This window comes from Struthio camelus, chromosome 7 (genome assembly GCF_040807025.1).
Source record: "Struthio camelus isolate bStrCam1 chromosome 7, bStrCam1.hap1, whole genome shotgun sequence".
NCBI lineage: Eukaryota > Metazoa > Chordata > Aves > Struthioniformes > Struthionidae > Struthio > Struthio camelus.
In genome coordinates, this window is record NC_090948.1 from 16429240 (window position 1) to 16445692 (window position 16453).

General features: G+C 56.1%; 1 protein-coding gene and 1 long non-coding RNA gene across 2 annotated transcripts; both read right to left on the minus strand.

The window, feature by feature from the left end:
• Positions 1–5917: 5917 nt before the first annotated feature.
• On the minus strand, positions 5918–10333 carry NPM3 (nucleophosmin/nucleoplasmin 3). Its single transcript, XM_068949839.1, has 6 exons — positions 10214–10333; positions 8814–8899; positions 7952–8071; positions 7164–7257; positions 6651–6764; positions 5918–6500 (listed from the first exon to the last, which is right to left on the minus strand). The coding sequence occupies exons 1-5, from the start codon at positions 10245–10247 to the stop codon at positions 6667–6669; spliced, it is 432 nt and encodes a 143-aa protein (XP_068805940.1). The 5' UTR covers positions 10248–10333; the 3' UTR covers positions 5918–6500; positions 6651–6666.
• Positions 10334–10518: 185 nt separating this feature from the next.
• Positions 10519–16095, minus strand: LOC138067782 (uncharacterized). Its single transcript, XR_011142126.1, has 3 exons — positions 13478–16095; positions 12386–12443; positions 10519–11631 (listed from the first exon to the last, which is right to left on the minus strand). It is a non-coding gene; the product is annotated as an uncharacterized lncRNA (long non-coding RNA).
• Between the last annotated feature and the right edge of the window lie 358 nt (positions 16096–16453).

The window sequence follows — 16453 nt, forward strand, 5'->3', positions numbered from 1 at the left end:
ACTCTGCTCATCAGCGTAGGCGCTGAGAGCAGCAGCCGTTTGTATCCAGCCCTGATAACCTCGTGGGCTGCAGCTTGGGGCTCTCCATGCTGCTAAGAGCCCATGGGAGGAAGCAGGGGCTGAAGGCAGGCCGGGGTGCCCCAGCATAGCAGCACCTATGCAGAGCCACCAGCAGCGAGGACACCGCAGAGGCCACATCCTGCTTGTTCAGCCTCAGGCTCTGCCATCGGTGGGGCTGGGAACAGGGGAGCACAAGGTCCCCGCTCTCCCTGCAGCCAGGTGCCTCCCCAGGAGGCTCCTAAATCCCCTTGGGGCTCAGCACAGCAGCCCGGCTGCTTTGGGACGCCCCCGTCCCCCGGGCTGCCCCCAGCCCTGGCAGGGAAGTGTGGCCAGTAGTGACAGCCCTGCCAGCCTCAGGGACAGCCCGAGCCACTACGATTAGATTCGTGCCACGGAGGGGTCGGAGGCCAGGCCACCTGCGACCTCTGGGTATCTCGGACGTGGCTGTTGAGTGCAAAGTTGCTAACGCTGACCTGATGCAGGGCTGGCCAGGGCCTTCGCCGGGGATGGCCGTGAGGGAGCCTAACCCAGGCTGCCTCGCACAGGGCTTTGGCCAGAGTCCTGCCAACTCCTGCCACATGAGAGTGGGCAGTCCTGGACCATGGCTCTCTAGCACAGTTTTTCTCAACCGTGTTCAGTTTTAACACCTACTTTATGTGTTACTGGGTTCAAACACGTCACGACACAAGCCATGCTCCGGTTTCCCCTAGGCATTGCCTCATGCCCCCGAGCACGAGCTGCTGAGCCACCACTGCCACAGATGTTCTAGTGGTGCCTCTGCAGAGGAAACCTCCTCACGTATTTCGGGCAGCACTGCGAAGCTGGGGACACACAGTCCCAGTGCAAACAGACACCCTGACCAGCTATTGCAGCCCACAAACATCAGCAGCAGAGCACAGCTGCAGGTGACCTCCTGCACATCCAGGATGTGCAGCCGGCAGCAGCAACTCTAAATCAGCAGCCGGCACCCACGCTTAGCTGTATAACTGAAAGCTGGAGGAGCTTCTTCTTCTGCAGTGCAGCTGGTGGGGTGAAGACCCACGTATCCAGGCTCCCAACCAGCTCAAGGCGTGCCGGGGAGAGCCCAGCCCACGCCTGAGCCCCAGAGAGCAGGAGATGATCCCCAACCCAAGTTTTGGCTTCTCCAGCAGGCAGAGTGCACTGGAGCATTTCCCTCCGTAAGGGGCTTTGATGGGAAAAGGATAGGAATTACCTGTCCTGGCCCTTCCAGATCCCCCTGCCACCTCTCTGGGTCACAGCATGCCTGGGCTCAGCTCTGTGAGTGCCAGCCCTGAGCATTAAGGTTTCAGCGGTGGTAGAAGTACCTGTGCCCACTGCCTGGAGGACAGAGTGGGGGGACCATGGTCAGGTAATATTGCAGAGAAGTGGATATTCATCACATCCACCCCCAGGGTGGGCCTGGCTGAAGGCCACTCTACTGGCCCCTCTCCTGCGTCCCCTCTCCTGCGTCCCTGGGGCTGTCCCTGCAGCCCGTGCCAGCCCCGTAACTGCTGCCAAGGCACCTCACACCGAACAGCTCTCAGCCCCGAGCATGGAGCATCTCCAGCCATGGCATCTTCTTCCAGGGTGCTGCTTCAGCAGAGCGAAGTGGCCAGCCCTCCTCTCATGCTGAGCTGGCCCCAAACCAGCCTGTCCCCCAAAAGCTGAGGGAAGGAGGAGTCTGGAAGCCCTTCACCAGCAGGACCAACCTACCTCCCAGAGATGCTGCTGCACCCCGGGATAACCGGGGATGCAGCCATCTCCAAGGATGTCCTTCCATAGCCAGGCTCTGCCTTCAGCCGTCACCGGCATCCTCAGCGAAAAGCAATATTGCCCCATTTCACACGTGGGAAGCAGAGGCAGAGCTCAAGGCGCAGGGGACCAGCCCCACCTACAGCACGATTCACAGCTGTGCCTCTTCGGCTGCCCTGCTATCCCGGCGCCGGCTGTTTACCTACAGCGAGAGCTGAACCCCAGCAGGAAAATTGGCGGGGCACGACAGGCTGGGGCATCGCAAGGAAAGCTGCTGCCTGGCCACGCTCGGCAGAGCAGCTCCCCATCCCAGCAGAGCCCGAGGGAGGCCAGGAGGAAGGCAGTGCTGCTGAGGAAAATCACCCCAAAAGCTCATATGGGCAGCAGCTGAGGCAGATAGGGGCTTGCAGGGGCGCTGGGACAGGTGGCAGCAGCATCCACAGAGCCAGCACCTCATTAAGGACTATTTGTTCCCTTAAAATAAAGCTCAGACCTGACCTCTCAAACATCCCCTGGGACCTGCTGTCCCAGCCCAGCCACCCCGCTGGAGGCAGGCAGCCAAGGCCCAGATTAGGGGGGCTGCTCTGTGCCAGCGAGCGGCCCGAGCCCCTGGCCGAGCACAGCAGGCTGGGGCAGGGAGGGCTGCGGAGTGCTCTGCGGAGTGGTTGCACGGCCCCTGCGCTCGCGTGTGGTGTGGGGTGTCACGGCATGGCCTGTCATGTCACAGCCCACTCCCATGTCAAGCCACGTTTCTCTGCCAGGTGGCTCGGCCAGGGTCCCCTGGCACTGCCAGAGCAGGGAAGGATCCGTTCCTGGAGATGTCCGTGTGCAAGGCCCCCAAACGCAGCAGAAGGGAGGGATGCTCAGAGCCATTCATCTCCCAGCATGACCCCACGGCCAGCGCCTGGGCTGGGGTGTCATTCGGCTCCCCGTGGCCCCGCAGGGAGCAGTGAGCCACGTTCCCTCGTCTGTGTCCCCAGCGTGGGGAGCCCACGTACGTGCATGACAACACAACTTCCTTTTCCCCCCTAGCCCAATGCAAAAGAAGGCAGCGTCCACGCTGAGAGCCCCACGCTGCGCCCCCTGCGCACCCGGAGCCTCCCGCCCCCGCCAGCATCCCCCAGCCCGCCTGGGCCTGAGCTCACCTGCTTTTAGACAGCCCTGTTTGTTTGCCCAAGGTATTTGCAGCCGGGGGCACCTGCTTTGATACCATCAGCTCCGCGAAGGAAGCTGCTCACCTAGCGTGACCCCTGTAATCCCATCCTTCCCCATTAAGCGCGGTGTGTGAGCGCAGCCCCCGCCTTCCCCCCCCAGCCGCCTGCCAGCACAGCATTTATCTCCTTCTCCCCGAGCCGAGCGCATCAAGGCAGTGACATTGCTGGGAAAGGTGGGGAGGGGGGCAAACCTTCCAGAGTCACTGAGAAAGTGGCCCGGCAGCACCCATCCCCTCCACCAAAACCCCTCTTGCCCCATCTGTGGGGCTTACGCCTGCGCAGGACGTCCCCAGGCTGCCCCTCGCCCCCAGCATCCCCCTGCAGCGGAGCTGGGGACCGGCCGGCACTCGCAGGAAGGCCCTGAAACCGGCTCCTTCTACTCCTTAAGAGGCAACACGCTCCTCGTCAGCCTGCGCTGCCTGTCCTGTCCCCCTTTGGCGGGCGGCCGTAGCACCCCCGGCAGGGCCGAGCTGTGCCGGCTCCCTCCCCTCGCTACCCCCGGCCGGGCTGCGGGCCAGCCCGCTCCCCCAGCCCAGCCCTTCCAGGAGGGCCTTGTTAAAAATGATCTACCGGCCCTTATCCCCCGCCTGCCCCTCATGCCAAGCCGCTCCTCCGCAGAGCGCGAGCAGGACCAAGGCCCAGCCCATAAATTAGCCCCGACGCCTTGCAAGCACCCAGCTGCCCCGTGACAGTCCCGGCTGCACGGGCGGCAGGAGGGTCTGGGCTGGGGGAGAGGGGAGCGCAGCCCTGCTGCCTCGCGGGGCCCCTGCGAGGGCTGGGGGGTGATGCTGGGCAAGCCGGAGCAGCCCCAAACGGGGCAGGAGCAGGACTGGTGCGCTGGCCCCTCGCGCCAGCATCTCGTGCGCGTACCCAGCCCTCAGGGAGGAAAAGCTCTTGCATCTCTTCAGCAAACAAGGGTGCCGAATCGCCAAGCTCCCCAGAAACCTCCCCTAGGCAACAAAACCTGCTGGGCGATCTCGCAGTGCTTGTCACCACCTGCTCCCAGCACAGGGGGACACGGGCACCGACCATCGGCCCTGGCTATCCCATCGCCCCACGCAGCCCCCTGCCACGGGATGGCTCAGCAGAGCAGGGGGAACGGGGCCTGCCCTCGCAGCCTGCTCCCTCTGTCAAACAGCCCCGGATCCGAGGGCCCCTGTGGGCACCATCTCACCCCGCTCTGTAGCTGCGCCAGGGAGGGGGTCCACACACTGGGGGTTATGGGGAGGTGTGGGTCACAGGACAGTCCCAGCACCCAGCTGGCACTGATGCTCGCTCTGCTGGGCCAGCACTGGGCATGCCGCTCCATGCAGGGACCTATGGAGTGGGGGAAGAGTGCCAGATGTCCGTGGCATCCTGGCGGCCCCCCCCAAACCCAGGAGCATGGCCAAGCCTTGTCGCAAGCCCCCAGCTCTCCTGCGCACCCCTGGCCTGGCAGGGGCAGGCAGTGAGTCGGGCACAGGGGAGGAGAGAAGCCTGAAGCCGGCTGGACCCCACGGTCCGTCTGCAAGGGCCAGGCCGTGGGAGCTGGATGTGCACGGCCACCGCGCTGTCCGCCTGCCATCTAGTGGTCCCCAAGGAGGGACCTGCCAGCCATCACAGTGTCCCGGGCCCCACGCTCCACTGCCATAGCCCCAGTAGAGCCCTGTGGCTCCTGGCTGGACCCCCCCCTAGCCTGCCCTATGCCTTGGGTCCCCTCCCAGGTAACAGGGGTAACCCCCGCCACCTCTTTCCAGACCCCTGGCACAGGGCCAGGGCTGCCTCCAGGGATCTTCCACCCACGCTGCAAGAGGGTGGCAGGATGCCATGCACCAGCCAGGGATTTAGCCTCGCCAAGTCTGGCTCTGCGCTGTCCTCTGATGCATCCTGATCAACACCGAGCACAGTCCCCAGAGCACAGCTCCATTCCATCACGTTGGGCCGGGAATAGCCCTTCTCCCTTTGCTAAGCCAGGGCTGCTCCCACCACTCGCTCTTTGGGTGCATGAGGGCAGGTTGGTACTTTGGAGCCCCCTCTGTGCAGGCTGCAAAGGCTGTTTGGGCCAGAAACAAACAGCGGATATACAGGACATGGAGGGAAGCAGGACAGGCCCCATAGGAGACAAATGGCCCCACCCACAAGTCAGAGCCAAGGATCCACCCCAGAGGATTTCTCACAGGAGTCCACACAGCTCCAGCAACTTGCTGTCTCCAGGTGCCAACAACACCTGCAGGGCTGGACAGTACATGGTGTTTCCTGGGGACAACAGCCACTGTCACAAACAAAGAGGGCCACGATCGGCATTGACCCATGGGCCAGGGACACAAGGCCTGAATGCAGGGAAGTTGCTGGAGACACACTGAGGACAGGACCAGTAGGTTGATCAGCCCCTCCACAGGTGCCCAGACATGGGGGCGGGAGGCCCTGGAGAGGCCAGAGCTCAAACCTACTCCATCCCCTGCAGCCTCCAGCATTTCCCCACCTCTGCAGCATGTGGCCAGGGTGAGGACACAAGTGAGGAGCAGGATTCACCTCTTTGCTCTGAGCATCAATATGGGCTGCTCCACAGCACCAGGATGGGTGCAGCCCAAACTGGGCGGGGGAGGGGTGATACTAGCAGCTGAGTAACCTTTCCTTTGGATCCCTGCTCAGTGCAGTCACCTGCAGCTCTGCCCCTTCCTTTGCACCCTGGATGCAGTACTGGGTTGGGTGACAGGGCGCAAGTACACACGGCCCGCAAGGGAGAGAGAGGAGACCCTGGGCATCTCCAGGGAGCTCTGCAACCAACCTATCCACAGCATCTTCAGGGGACCAAAGGAGGCAAGTGTCAGGGGTCTGGACATCATGGAGCACCTCCCACTGCAGTGAGCATGGGAGGAACGTGCCAACCAGGGTGACCCCCACTCCAGAGCTGATGCCTGAGAGATCTTTATTCGAAGTGTAAAAACCATTCTTTACAAAGCATTTTGATCTAGCGCCTCTCCCCAAATCACGAATAGACCATGAGCTCCCACCCCACCATCCTGCATGTGAGGATGCAGCCTGGGCCCTGGTTTCACATAACACTTCTGACTGTATAAAAACCATCAAGCTGTATGAAAAGAAAAGCAAACATCTGAAGATCTCAGTGAAACTGTCCTCCACCCCGGCTGTACATCCAGCCCTGGGAGAAAGTGCCAGGACTGGGCATTTCAGAGCCAGAAGGACAAGGGTGCACAGAGCAGAGGTCCAGAACAGCAGAAAGGCACAGGGCAAGGACTCCCTCAGCCAGGCCTGACTCCCAGAACAGAGAGGAGGGAGAGGGGAGATACCACCAGCACCAACTCAGTTTTGGGATCAGCCTCCTAGGGCCATGGGAGAGGGGCCTCCCCAGTACTGGCAGCAGCTCCTGCCCCTCACCCCCAAAAAAAGTTACAGCAAAAAGCAGCAAAAGTTGAGGTCCTGGCAAGAGGTGTCCGAGGTAAAAGTCATCCCAGGGAGAGTTCCAGCAAGTACCTGGGGAAGGAAGAATCAGACTGAGACCAGCAGCCTCCTGCAGTGGTTCCCTCTCCGCACCACCACTGCACAGTAGGACAGCTTCCACCCATGGCATTTCCCATGGCAGCATCACTGGGAAACTTCTTACAGGGCTGCCCAGCCCCTCACCTTGCTAGGAGGCCAGTTATTGCTTCCCTCTCTGCTTCTTGGCTGGCATGACAGGAGTAATCTCCTCCTCAGACATGTCGTCGTCCTCCTCAAAGGAGGCATCCTCCCTGTGCGCTGGGACACACAGATAACTGTTACCCACTTCTGCAAATATAGTTTGCCCCCAAGACACTCGAAGAGAAGAGCAGCCCAAAGAGCTCATGGGCAATAGACCATGCCCCACCTGGAGGAACATCTCAGATGGGAACGGTGACAGAAAGGTGTGGGAAAAGCAGACAGCGTGGGTCAGTGTGGGAAAAGCAGACAGTTTCCTGGTCAGGGCTCAACACCAGGGAGACGATCCCTGGGGAACCAGCACAAAGGGGTAGGAAGAGGCACTGAGTACACGTGCTGAGCAGCACCAAGGTACATCGCCCCCAGGGAGAGGGGGCATCCCCACAGGTGTTAGTGCTGGGGAAAGCCCCTTCATACCCCTCACTCCTCCCGAGCCTCTCCCCACACACAGGTCCTTACTGATCTGGTGCCAGCCAGCGAGGTGCACGGGGCCAGAGCCTGCCACCAGGCGGAAGGTCACTGGAGGCTGCAGCTGGAAGTTGTCCAGACTTAGCTGCAAAGAGACAGAGGGAAGGAGCTGTTAGTGGCAGAAGCAATAAGCAGAATGTCCTGCACTGCCCAGTAGGGCACACAGCCCTGTTAAACATGGCCTTAGCTTGGGCAGAAAGTGGGGTGGCAAGGGTGCTGGTGCCCTACAATAACCACAGGAGAAGTGAGGGGAGCAAGGGCACAGTTTGGTCTCTGAATTGTCCACCTAGAGATCAGGGAGAGAAGATAGAGAATGATGCCCCCCAGCCCAGACCATACCCCTCTGCACCTCCTTTTCCCAGCCTCCACCATATCTTATCACTACCGTTATCTACCAGAAACAATTATCTCTGTATCCCATGCAAACATTTGGTAGGATGAATCTTCTGTACAAGCCACAGAGCTGCATTGCTACCCTCATCAAAGGCAAACGGGCATCACAGAGACGGCAGGTCACCAGGCTTCAGTCCCACGAGGCTGCCCCACAAGATGCAGGGGCTGGGAGACCTGGAGCCAGGACCAACTCCACAGAGCCCAGCAGCAGCATGTGCAAACACCGGGAGGCTCGGGGGGCACCTGCAGCCGGGCCACGGCTTCTTAGGGCATTTCCCAGTGAATTACAGATCAGCTCATGGTCCTAGGAAAAAGGTTTACAAATATCCAGAGATGTCCAGTCCCCTGCAGTCATCCCTGCCTGGGTGCTCAGGATATCCTCTTACCAAGGGCTGGCATGACAACCTCAGATTCGCCACAGGTACAGCGATCTCCTGGTTCTCGTGATTTCGCCCAACAACCTCCACCACGTTGCACTCGTCCTTGGCACCATCTGTGAGGCAGACCTGGGAGGGAGCAGAGATTGTGAATTACTGCTCTCCCAGGGGACTAAGCAGGGACGGTTGGGGCTCTCCTTGGGATAAATGACCCACAGCAATGCTACCAGCCTAGCACCTTTGTAAGGACTGTGTGCAGACACTGCTACTTAAAACGGCAAGTCATGGGACATGAACCTTTGTTGCACAAAGGCATAGACTGGCTGCTGGCAAATTCCTGGGAGAGCACAAAATTCCTCCCTGCAGCAATTGCCCCTTTACCGCCAGCTGAGGAGCTCTGTGCCTGGGATAGTTGTTCCTGCAGCTGCCTCGAGAGGCGGCACCTGGGCTGCGTTTTCTGTTGATCCATGCTGGCAGTTCCTGCACTCCCAGGACAGACAGCGACCCCCAGGGAGAGCCAGGAAATACATTAACAAAGCCCTGAGTCTACCTGGGCTTTGAGAGCAGCAGGCTGGAGACCCAGCTCCACGGGTCTCCATGTTCTGCTAGGAGGGCCCAGCAAGGTCTAACACCTTCCTTCACGCTGTGTCCAGAGGATTCCCCCTCTGAGCAGCCAGGCTCACGCACCTTCATACAAGGCTTATAAGCACCAGTCCTGCACCCTGCCCTCGGGGCAGCCAGTGCAGAGACCTCAGTACAGGAACTGCCTGGTCCAGGCCTCCAGCCGAGGGGGAGTGAGCCCAGCAAGGAGGGGTGAGGTTGTGGGCTGCCAGGGAAGAGGACAAACACAGCTAATTCTCATCTCTCTTACCACAGACAGAGCCAAAACGTGCTCGGAGTCATCCTCCTCATCCACCTTAAACGTGTAGGATTTGGTACTGCCAGTCAGCTCACAGCCTGGAAACAGAAGATTAGAAAAGCTGAAGTAACAGCTTCACAGCCCAGACGCAAGGTTCCCAGGGCGAGTCCCAGCCCAGGGCCAACAGGCACGTGGCATCCCTGAAACACGCTTGTTTTTAATGCTCAGGAGCAGCCTCGGCCTCAGGGTAAAGTGCCATGGAGTACCATATACCCAGCACAGCACCCTACGGGGGCAAACCCTGACTCCCCAAAACTGAGCTGCTACAAGAACAAGGACAACACAAAGTTACATCTTCTGCTCTTATGATCAGGATTCTGCTGGCCACAGCCAGGAGAGAGAGGCAAAACGCCCTGGGTGTGTTTGCTCATTGCAGGATGAATCACCAATGTGAAGCAGACAGGAAAGACGCAGACCTGAGCCCTGTGTACCAGACACGGCATTTGCAGCGGAAAGAGAGGCATTAGCCGTGCTTATGCACTCTGCTCGGCCGGGCAAGGAATGAAAAGCCAGGCGCGGAGCAGCCCGCGGGGATCGCTCGGCTTCCCTTGCGCAGCGCACGTGGGCCGGGCCGGCTGAGACGATGCGCGTTGAAAACAGCCACGGAAACACGCGCGCACACCCGCCTGCCTGCGCACACGTTTGCGAGTGAAGCAGGGCCACGTGTCGCAGGGGTTTAAGAGCCGCCGCAGGAACCACTCCCCAGGAGGAGGAGGAGAGAGAGAGGCTGGCGCTGCCTGCCGCGGACACCCGCGGAGCGCTGACGCGGCAGCGGAGCGGCTGAACCGCGGCAGCCGGCAGCAGGGCCGGCCGTCTCCCCCCCGGCCCCGCGAGTCACCGCCGCGCCCCACGCGGTCCCTCCAGCGCCGCCGCCACGTGCCTCCCCCCCCGCGCCCGGCCATACACGTGTCCCTCCGCCCGGGCCGTGTGGGTCGCCCTCTCCCCCCCCAAGGGCGCTCTCCCGCTGTCCCGGCCCCCCAGGTGTCTCCCCTCAGCGTCCCAGACCCCTCAGCTCCATTATCCCCCCCCCGGGGCTCTCTAATGCCCCCCACGTGTGTCCCCAGTGCCCCTCACGTCTCTATTACCCCCTCCGGGCTCTCTAACGCTCCCCTCCCACGTGTCTCTCCCCAACTTCCTACATTTTCTCTTAATTGCCCCCACGTCTCTCTTTTGCCCCTCACCGTGTCCCTACTGCACCCCACGTGTCTCTCTCCTGCCCCCATAGCCCCCCACCTCCCCCGCGCGCCCCTTCCCCGCCTCCGTCCCGGCCCCCTGTCGCTCCCCCAGCTCCGTTTCCCACCGTGTCCCTCTCTCGCCCCGCCAGGCTCTGTCAGCCCCCCGCTGCCGCTCACCGAAGAGGACGCTGCCGGGCCCGTGCGGCTCCATGAGGCGGCGAGGGCAGGGAGGGAGGGAGGCAGTGAGCCGAGCCGAGCCGTGCCGAGCCGTCCCGCCCCGGGCCCGCCCCCGCGGCCGCTGCCGGCGCCCCGCCCCGCCCCGGGGCGCCCCCACCGCGAGCCCCCCCCCCCGGCTGCGGGCGCTGCCGCCGGCTCGGGATGCCGAAAGCAAAGGGCGCTACCTCCTTGCGCGGGTCCTTTCGAGAGGGTCTCGCTTGATTGAGTAGCCGTGCGGAGAGGGGGCGTATCTGGTGTAATGTCATATTTATCGTGTTTTATTTCCTCGCAATAAAACCGGAAGGGTTATTACCCCAGCGGGATCCTAATGACTTTTCCTGGTAACTGGCCTCTTCCATCAGAAGATTTTTCTGAGGGGGGAGGCAGGAGGGGGGACACTGGAAGGCAAGAGGACCTGAAATTGCTGAGGATGGTGAGCAGCCCAAAAGCCACCCTGGAGATGAAAGACACCACTGCATCCCTTAACTGCAGGTCTCCTTCCTGTCCTGGGCTTTCAGCCAAGCAAGAGCTTCTGCAGGCTCCGGCGCTCGCGCTCGGCAGGGCAAGGCCTCTCACGACCATGCCGCAGTCTATGCTGGGCCACGGTATGGAAACAACTGCGGTTCCTTCCTGCCGCCCGCGTGTCACCCTTCTCGTGGGCATCTCCAGCACACCGCCTTCGCTGACAGCAGGGCAGATACAGAGGGCAGGGGCATAGCCAGGATGGCAGAAGGCTCAGCAGATTAAGGGGGGTATCATTAGCTGAGCAGGGGATAACTGAGACAGCAGCGTGGGTGTGGGGGGAGGGACTGGCTCATCTCTATTCCCTTAAGCATTGAACAAGGATGGCTTGATCTCAGACCCAGGGGACGGAGGTACACGAGTCTTTCAAGTCCATGAAGAAGGGAAGGCAACATTCTGCTTCAAATCAGCAGGGAGCACAAAGCCAGAGTTGCCTCTCAAAGCAAAAGGGGAAGCAGCCGGGTCCTTGCTTCAGTGGGGAGCACACAGGGTTGCATTGAAACAGAGCCCTCTCAGGGGGTGAGCTCGCACCGCACGCCTGGCTGGAAGCCTGCTCTGCTCCCCTGGCAGAGGAGGACTCCTCCAGCCGGCCAGTTCTTCTCTTCCAACTGGAGCCGATTCAACAGCAACACGACTGAAGAGGTATGAAGAGCGCAACCTGGTCCCAGAAAAGGGCTAGAGTTCACTCGCTGATGGTTATACAAGAGGACCTAGGATGTCTGCAAACTCATTTGCTTCTGCAGTAGCTGCTCTCCGCAGCCATCTGGCCAGCTGCAACGCCTTAAGTACACGCGCTGTCTGCAGCCTCACATCCCAGAGCAAAGGAGGCAAGAGAGCCAATTTCAGCTTTACATTCCCTTAAAGAAAAAGTTCCCAGATCAACATCAGAGGCCACAAACCTGTCTCCCAGGCTGAGATGAGAATTGCAAGGGGTGCAGGTGGTATCTCTTTCCCTTAGAAGCTACCTAAGTCCTTCTACCATTAAGCTGCCAGCTACTATGCTGGCGAAACCTACCCACACCAAAGGATAGGAAAAACCCGATCCCCATTTGTAAGATGGGATGCAGCAACACCAAGGGAAAAGAGAGAGTTATGTCTATAAAAGTTTCTAAACTGCCGGCACAGAGAAGGCAAGTGGAAGCACTTCAGACTTGCAGACACAGAGCAGCTGGGTTTGTTCTTCTTGAACCTCTCCAAGAGCACTTTGTGGTACCGACCTCGCAGATTATGATGACTCTACAGCTAGCTAGCATAAACACTATGCTTCAAGCTGCCACTAAAATCCATTTGCATTTCTAAAGCATCGTTCTCCCAGTAGGAATCCTACAAACTGAAATATATATAAAAGAAACCTTCTTCCTCCCCACACCAAAAACAGTCAACAAGAGAAGGATGTAGCAACCACTTAAACCCCAGAGACCAAGATATTGTGGGAAAAATTGGAATGCATTGCAACACCCATCTGGGACAGCAAATCCCAAATCTCAGAATTTTGCAGCCTTTCAGGATCATCATTCAGGCACGATGTGAAACTAGGACCCCAGTACATTTTCTCCATAATGCAACCACGGTGCCAGAAGAATGGCTGATCCCTTACAGCAAAAGCCTTACCTGCTCTATATTGAAGGCCTACGGGAGAAGGCAATGAACACAGGAAGTCCGGTGTTTCCTGTCAGTGCACAATGAGGAAAACCACAAAGAATTAAATCCTCAAAGTTAAAGCACATCTTATGCCTTGAAACAGACAGTTCACTCTTCCTTCTGAGCGTGCCAGTTATTCTAATTGAGCAGATTAGTATGCTGTACTTTTAAAAAACGCGGTTATGACCATCCTCAGCAATACCCCAAGGCAAGGAGGTCTGTGTTTCACTGTTACCATCCCATACCAGTCAGGACTGACCCGCTCACAAAAAGGCTTTTCTTTGCAGCTCCCCTCCCTCCCAAGCTCCACTACCCGCATTTTCCCAGCAGTTCTGTGAGAACCTCACAGCTTGCATCACCTGAAGGAGTTCATGCTACAGCCTTGTTCCCTCTCATACCACTTGCCACAAAGTAGGGAACGTGGCACAGCTCTATTGCCTCACCTCTAATTTAAATGCTATTCCCCAGCCACTACTCTAACCCCTTCCCACAGTCATCCTCTTGTCTGCAAACATTGACTACAACCACTAACCCTCACCAGATGCATTCCTTTAACCACAGATGAAAACAGGTTCTGACCTAAGATCATATTTTTTATTTCCTTTTATTCTTGACTGTTTGCCACTATAAACTGCAACTCCACCACCACTCAGAAAACCCCAGAACATAACATGCTATTCTCCAGAAAGGGAATGATTTTATTTTATTTTTTTTTAAGCAGACAGCTCTAAAACTCAGACCAAGACCAGCTGCCTTACAGTTATTTTTGGCTTTAGAAATGTATTGTTCCTGGGACTGGAGATGCACAGAATTTATTAATTTCAGAAAGTATCGACATCATTACTCAAAGGTAACTGAAGCCCTTCTGCTAGAAAACTCACCTGGTGGGGACTATCCAAGTTCTTCAGGCCTGCATGCTAGATACACCTGAGCCCTTGAAAGGGAGCATTTGGTGCTGCTTGAAGTAAACAATCCTTGACATAGAAAAAGATCTACTCCATCTGGCCCCAAAATAATCAGTTGGCCACGAAGCTCCTTGCAAGGATTACACTTCCTACTTACCTGCCACCCCAATGTGCCTCAGAAAGACACCCATTTCCTTGAGGGAGCCACTAACTTCCCAGCATCTGGAGCACACGGTTTTGCCTTCTTCCAGCGTAGCTAAGCTCACGTGCCACCAGGATAGCCCAAGAGCTTGAATAGAGCTGTTTGTCTTTGGCAGCTGCCAGTTCCCCATCCGTGCTCACAGCCTGCCCTCCTTGTCCTGAAAGTCACAAAATACGCATAGGATTAATTTAAACTGTCCGTGCTAAGTCTATATAAAGAACTTGTTCTTGTCCACAAAGAACTCTCTAAGTCAACATAAGCGTTCACGTAGGATTAAACTAGCACAATAGACTAGCTGAAAAATTACACCCCCTCATACAGTTTACTTAATCAGACAAACCCTAAATATTCTGAAGAGACACACAGAGACCAAAAGCAGTGTCTCTAGTAGCTTTTTGTACAGCTATTTATTCCACAGCTAACAGTGGCAGTTTTTTTCCTACTTCCTCAGAGTAACTCAACTTGGCTACTGATGACAGACTGCAGTAAAGAGCTGATGGGTGAAATTAGCCTGGCAACACTTATTTGCAATGGAAAAGTCTCTTTCCCTTTGCGTTTAACTGAGCTTGGACAGTACACGCCGGGGCTCTGACAACTGCAGTTGTTTTAGAAGACCACTGTGCCACTGAAGTTATACAAGAGGACCTAGGATGTCCGCAAACTCATTTGCTTCTGCAGTAGCTGCTCTCCGCAGCCATCTGGAATGACACAGGCAACACAAAACATGAGCCTGAGCATCAACTGCTCTGGTTCACACCAGTGTCTTCACTTAAACCACTGATGAAGGGAGAGGACTGACCAGTAGAGGCTAGAGATCTGCTTTTTTTTAAATGAGCCAGGAAGCATGGCAAGATGGTTATAACAAACATCCAGAGGGCAGTGGTGTCTTAAATCAATGCAGCTTAGCAAAGCTTCACAGCTCTCATCCAAATCTGAAGGCTGGCATTTTCATTCGTTCCAAGACAGGTATTTTTGAACAATATTTGCAGCATCAGAGCAGTTTTGGTGAAAAGACTGGGGCAGAGAACGGGACAGACTACTGAATGTGGTAAGTGATTTCCTCACAGGCACAGGTAAGGCTAAGTAAGGGAGATTTCTTTGGCTCCATTTTCACTAAGGTCTCCTGGGCCTTTGTACCTAGAAACAGGGTTCAAGGAGAGGAAATTCCAGCGGAGAAGGGTCAAGTCAGAAATCGAGAAATCTCAACCCGTACAAGGCCACAGAATGCATAAAAGGATGCTGGGAGAGCTGGCCATCATCCCCACAAGGCCAGTCTCTAAAAGGTCACGAAGATCAGGGAGGTCCCCGATGACTGGAGAAGAGCAAAATGTATGCCTAACTACAAAAAGGGCAAAAATCCAAATGCCCCTGAGAAAGTCATGGAGCAAGTCCTCTGGGAAGCCATTTCTGGGTACATGAAGATGATGACTGGTAATAGGCAGCATAGATCTTCCAAGGGTAAATCTTGCTTGACCAACCTGATTGTCTTCTGCAATGAAGTGATTAAATCTATGGACAAGGGGGAGTGCAATGAATGTCCTTGCCCTCAGTAAGATTTTTGATATAGCATTCTTATATCCAAGCTGAGATCTTACAGTCTAGGTGGGTAGACTACCAGATGACTGGAAAAGCCAGCTAAATTGTCAGGCATAAGGTGTAGTGACTAATGGCTCCTGTTCTAACTGGAGCCTGGTTAGAAGTGGAGATCCTCATGGTCCATACCGGAACCTCTGCTGAAAACGAGCCAGCAGTGCACCCTGACAGTAATGAAAGCTAATAGCACCATCAGTCATATTAACAAGGACATACCCAATAGAGATCAAGATCAGTTATTTCCTTTCACTAGGCAGCTGTTAGACTGCATCTAGAATACTGTATCTGCTTTTGGACACCCCTGTCCTCCCCAGGTACATGAAAAATGTTGGTAAAATTGAGCAAGTCGGTCCAGAGAGAGTCATGCGAGGAGAAGCTGAGGGAAATGCACTTGTTTAGCCTGGGGAAGAGAAGGCTCAGGTACTGGAAGGCTACTGTTAGGTCTCCCCTAAGAAGGGGTAACAAAGGTGAAGCCAGGCTCTTTTTGAGATGCTCAGCAAAAGGATAAGATGGGCAAACTGAAATAGGCTCTGACTGGATATAAGGAAAAATGTTTTCCCCATGAAGACAATCAAGCAATAGAACAGGGACCTTCTGATTTTGGAGGTTTTTGAAGAGCTGACCAGACAGAGCCCAGAGCAACCCCTTTTGAATTCAGTGTTGATGCTGCTTTGAACAGGAGGCTGAACCAGATGATCACCCAGGGTCCCTTCCAATGAGCTGAAAGAGCTACAAGAGCATTTTAACATCTTTGATCTCTCGATGAAAAGCCATTTCCCTCCAGAAGAACATTGTAGTTACTGTACTGCACCACAGACCAGCTTGTGAGTTTTTGCACATCCCTGGAGACACAGATTTCTCACATATGCTCAATTCTAATAGAGCAGAACACACTGCTCTCATGACAAGGGAAAAAAAACATACATGCTATTAATTATAGTTACAATTACTAATTTGTAAAATTTCCTCTGTTGATGAGGCTTCTGTCTGCCAATACTTACCAAGATAGAAAAGTCTCAAATCATCACTGAACCAATTGAAGAACATTCATCTCAGTTTCCAAGCACCTCCCTTGCTCAGCATGTCTCTCTTCTTCAGTACTGCAAGTCCCCTCAAGGGTTGCGGCTGCTGCATTTAATCAAAACAGCCTCCCCATATTTCCAATCTCTTTTGCATGCTTATGTTTCTTCATGCAGCACACCTTGCAGAAAGGGCGTCAGCCAAGACCTTCCACTTTTTGCAGCTGGCTTGTTTTTGACACGGCCAAGGCATATTGCTATTTCTGCTGTAGCTTTATGAATTAAGTTTCAATAATACAAAGACCACAAGATGTAACTC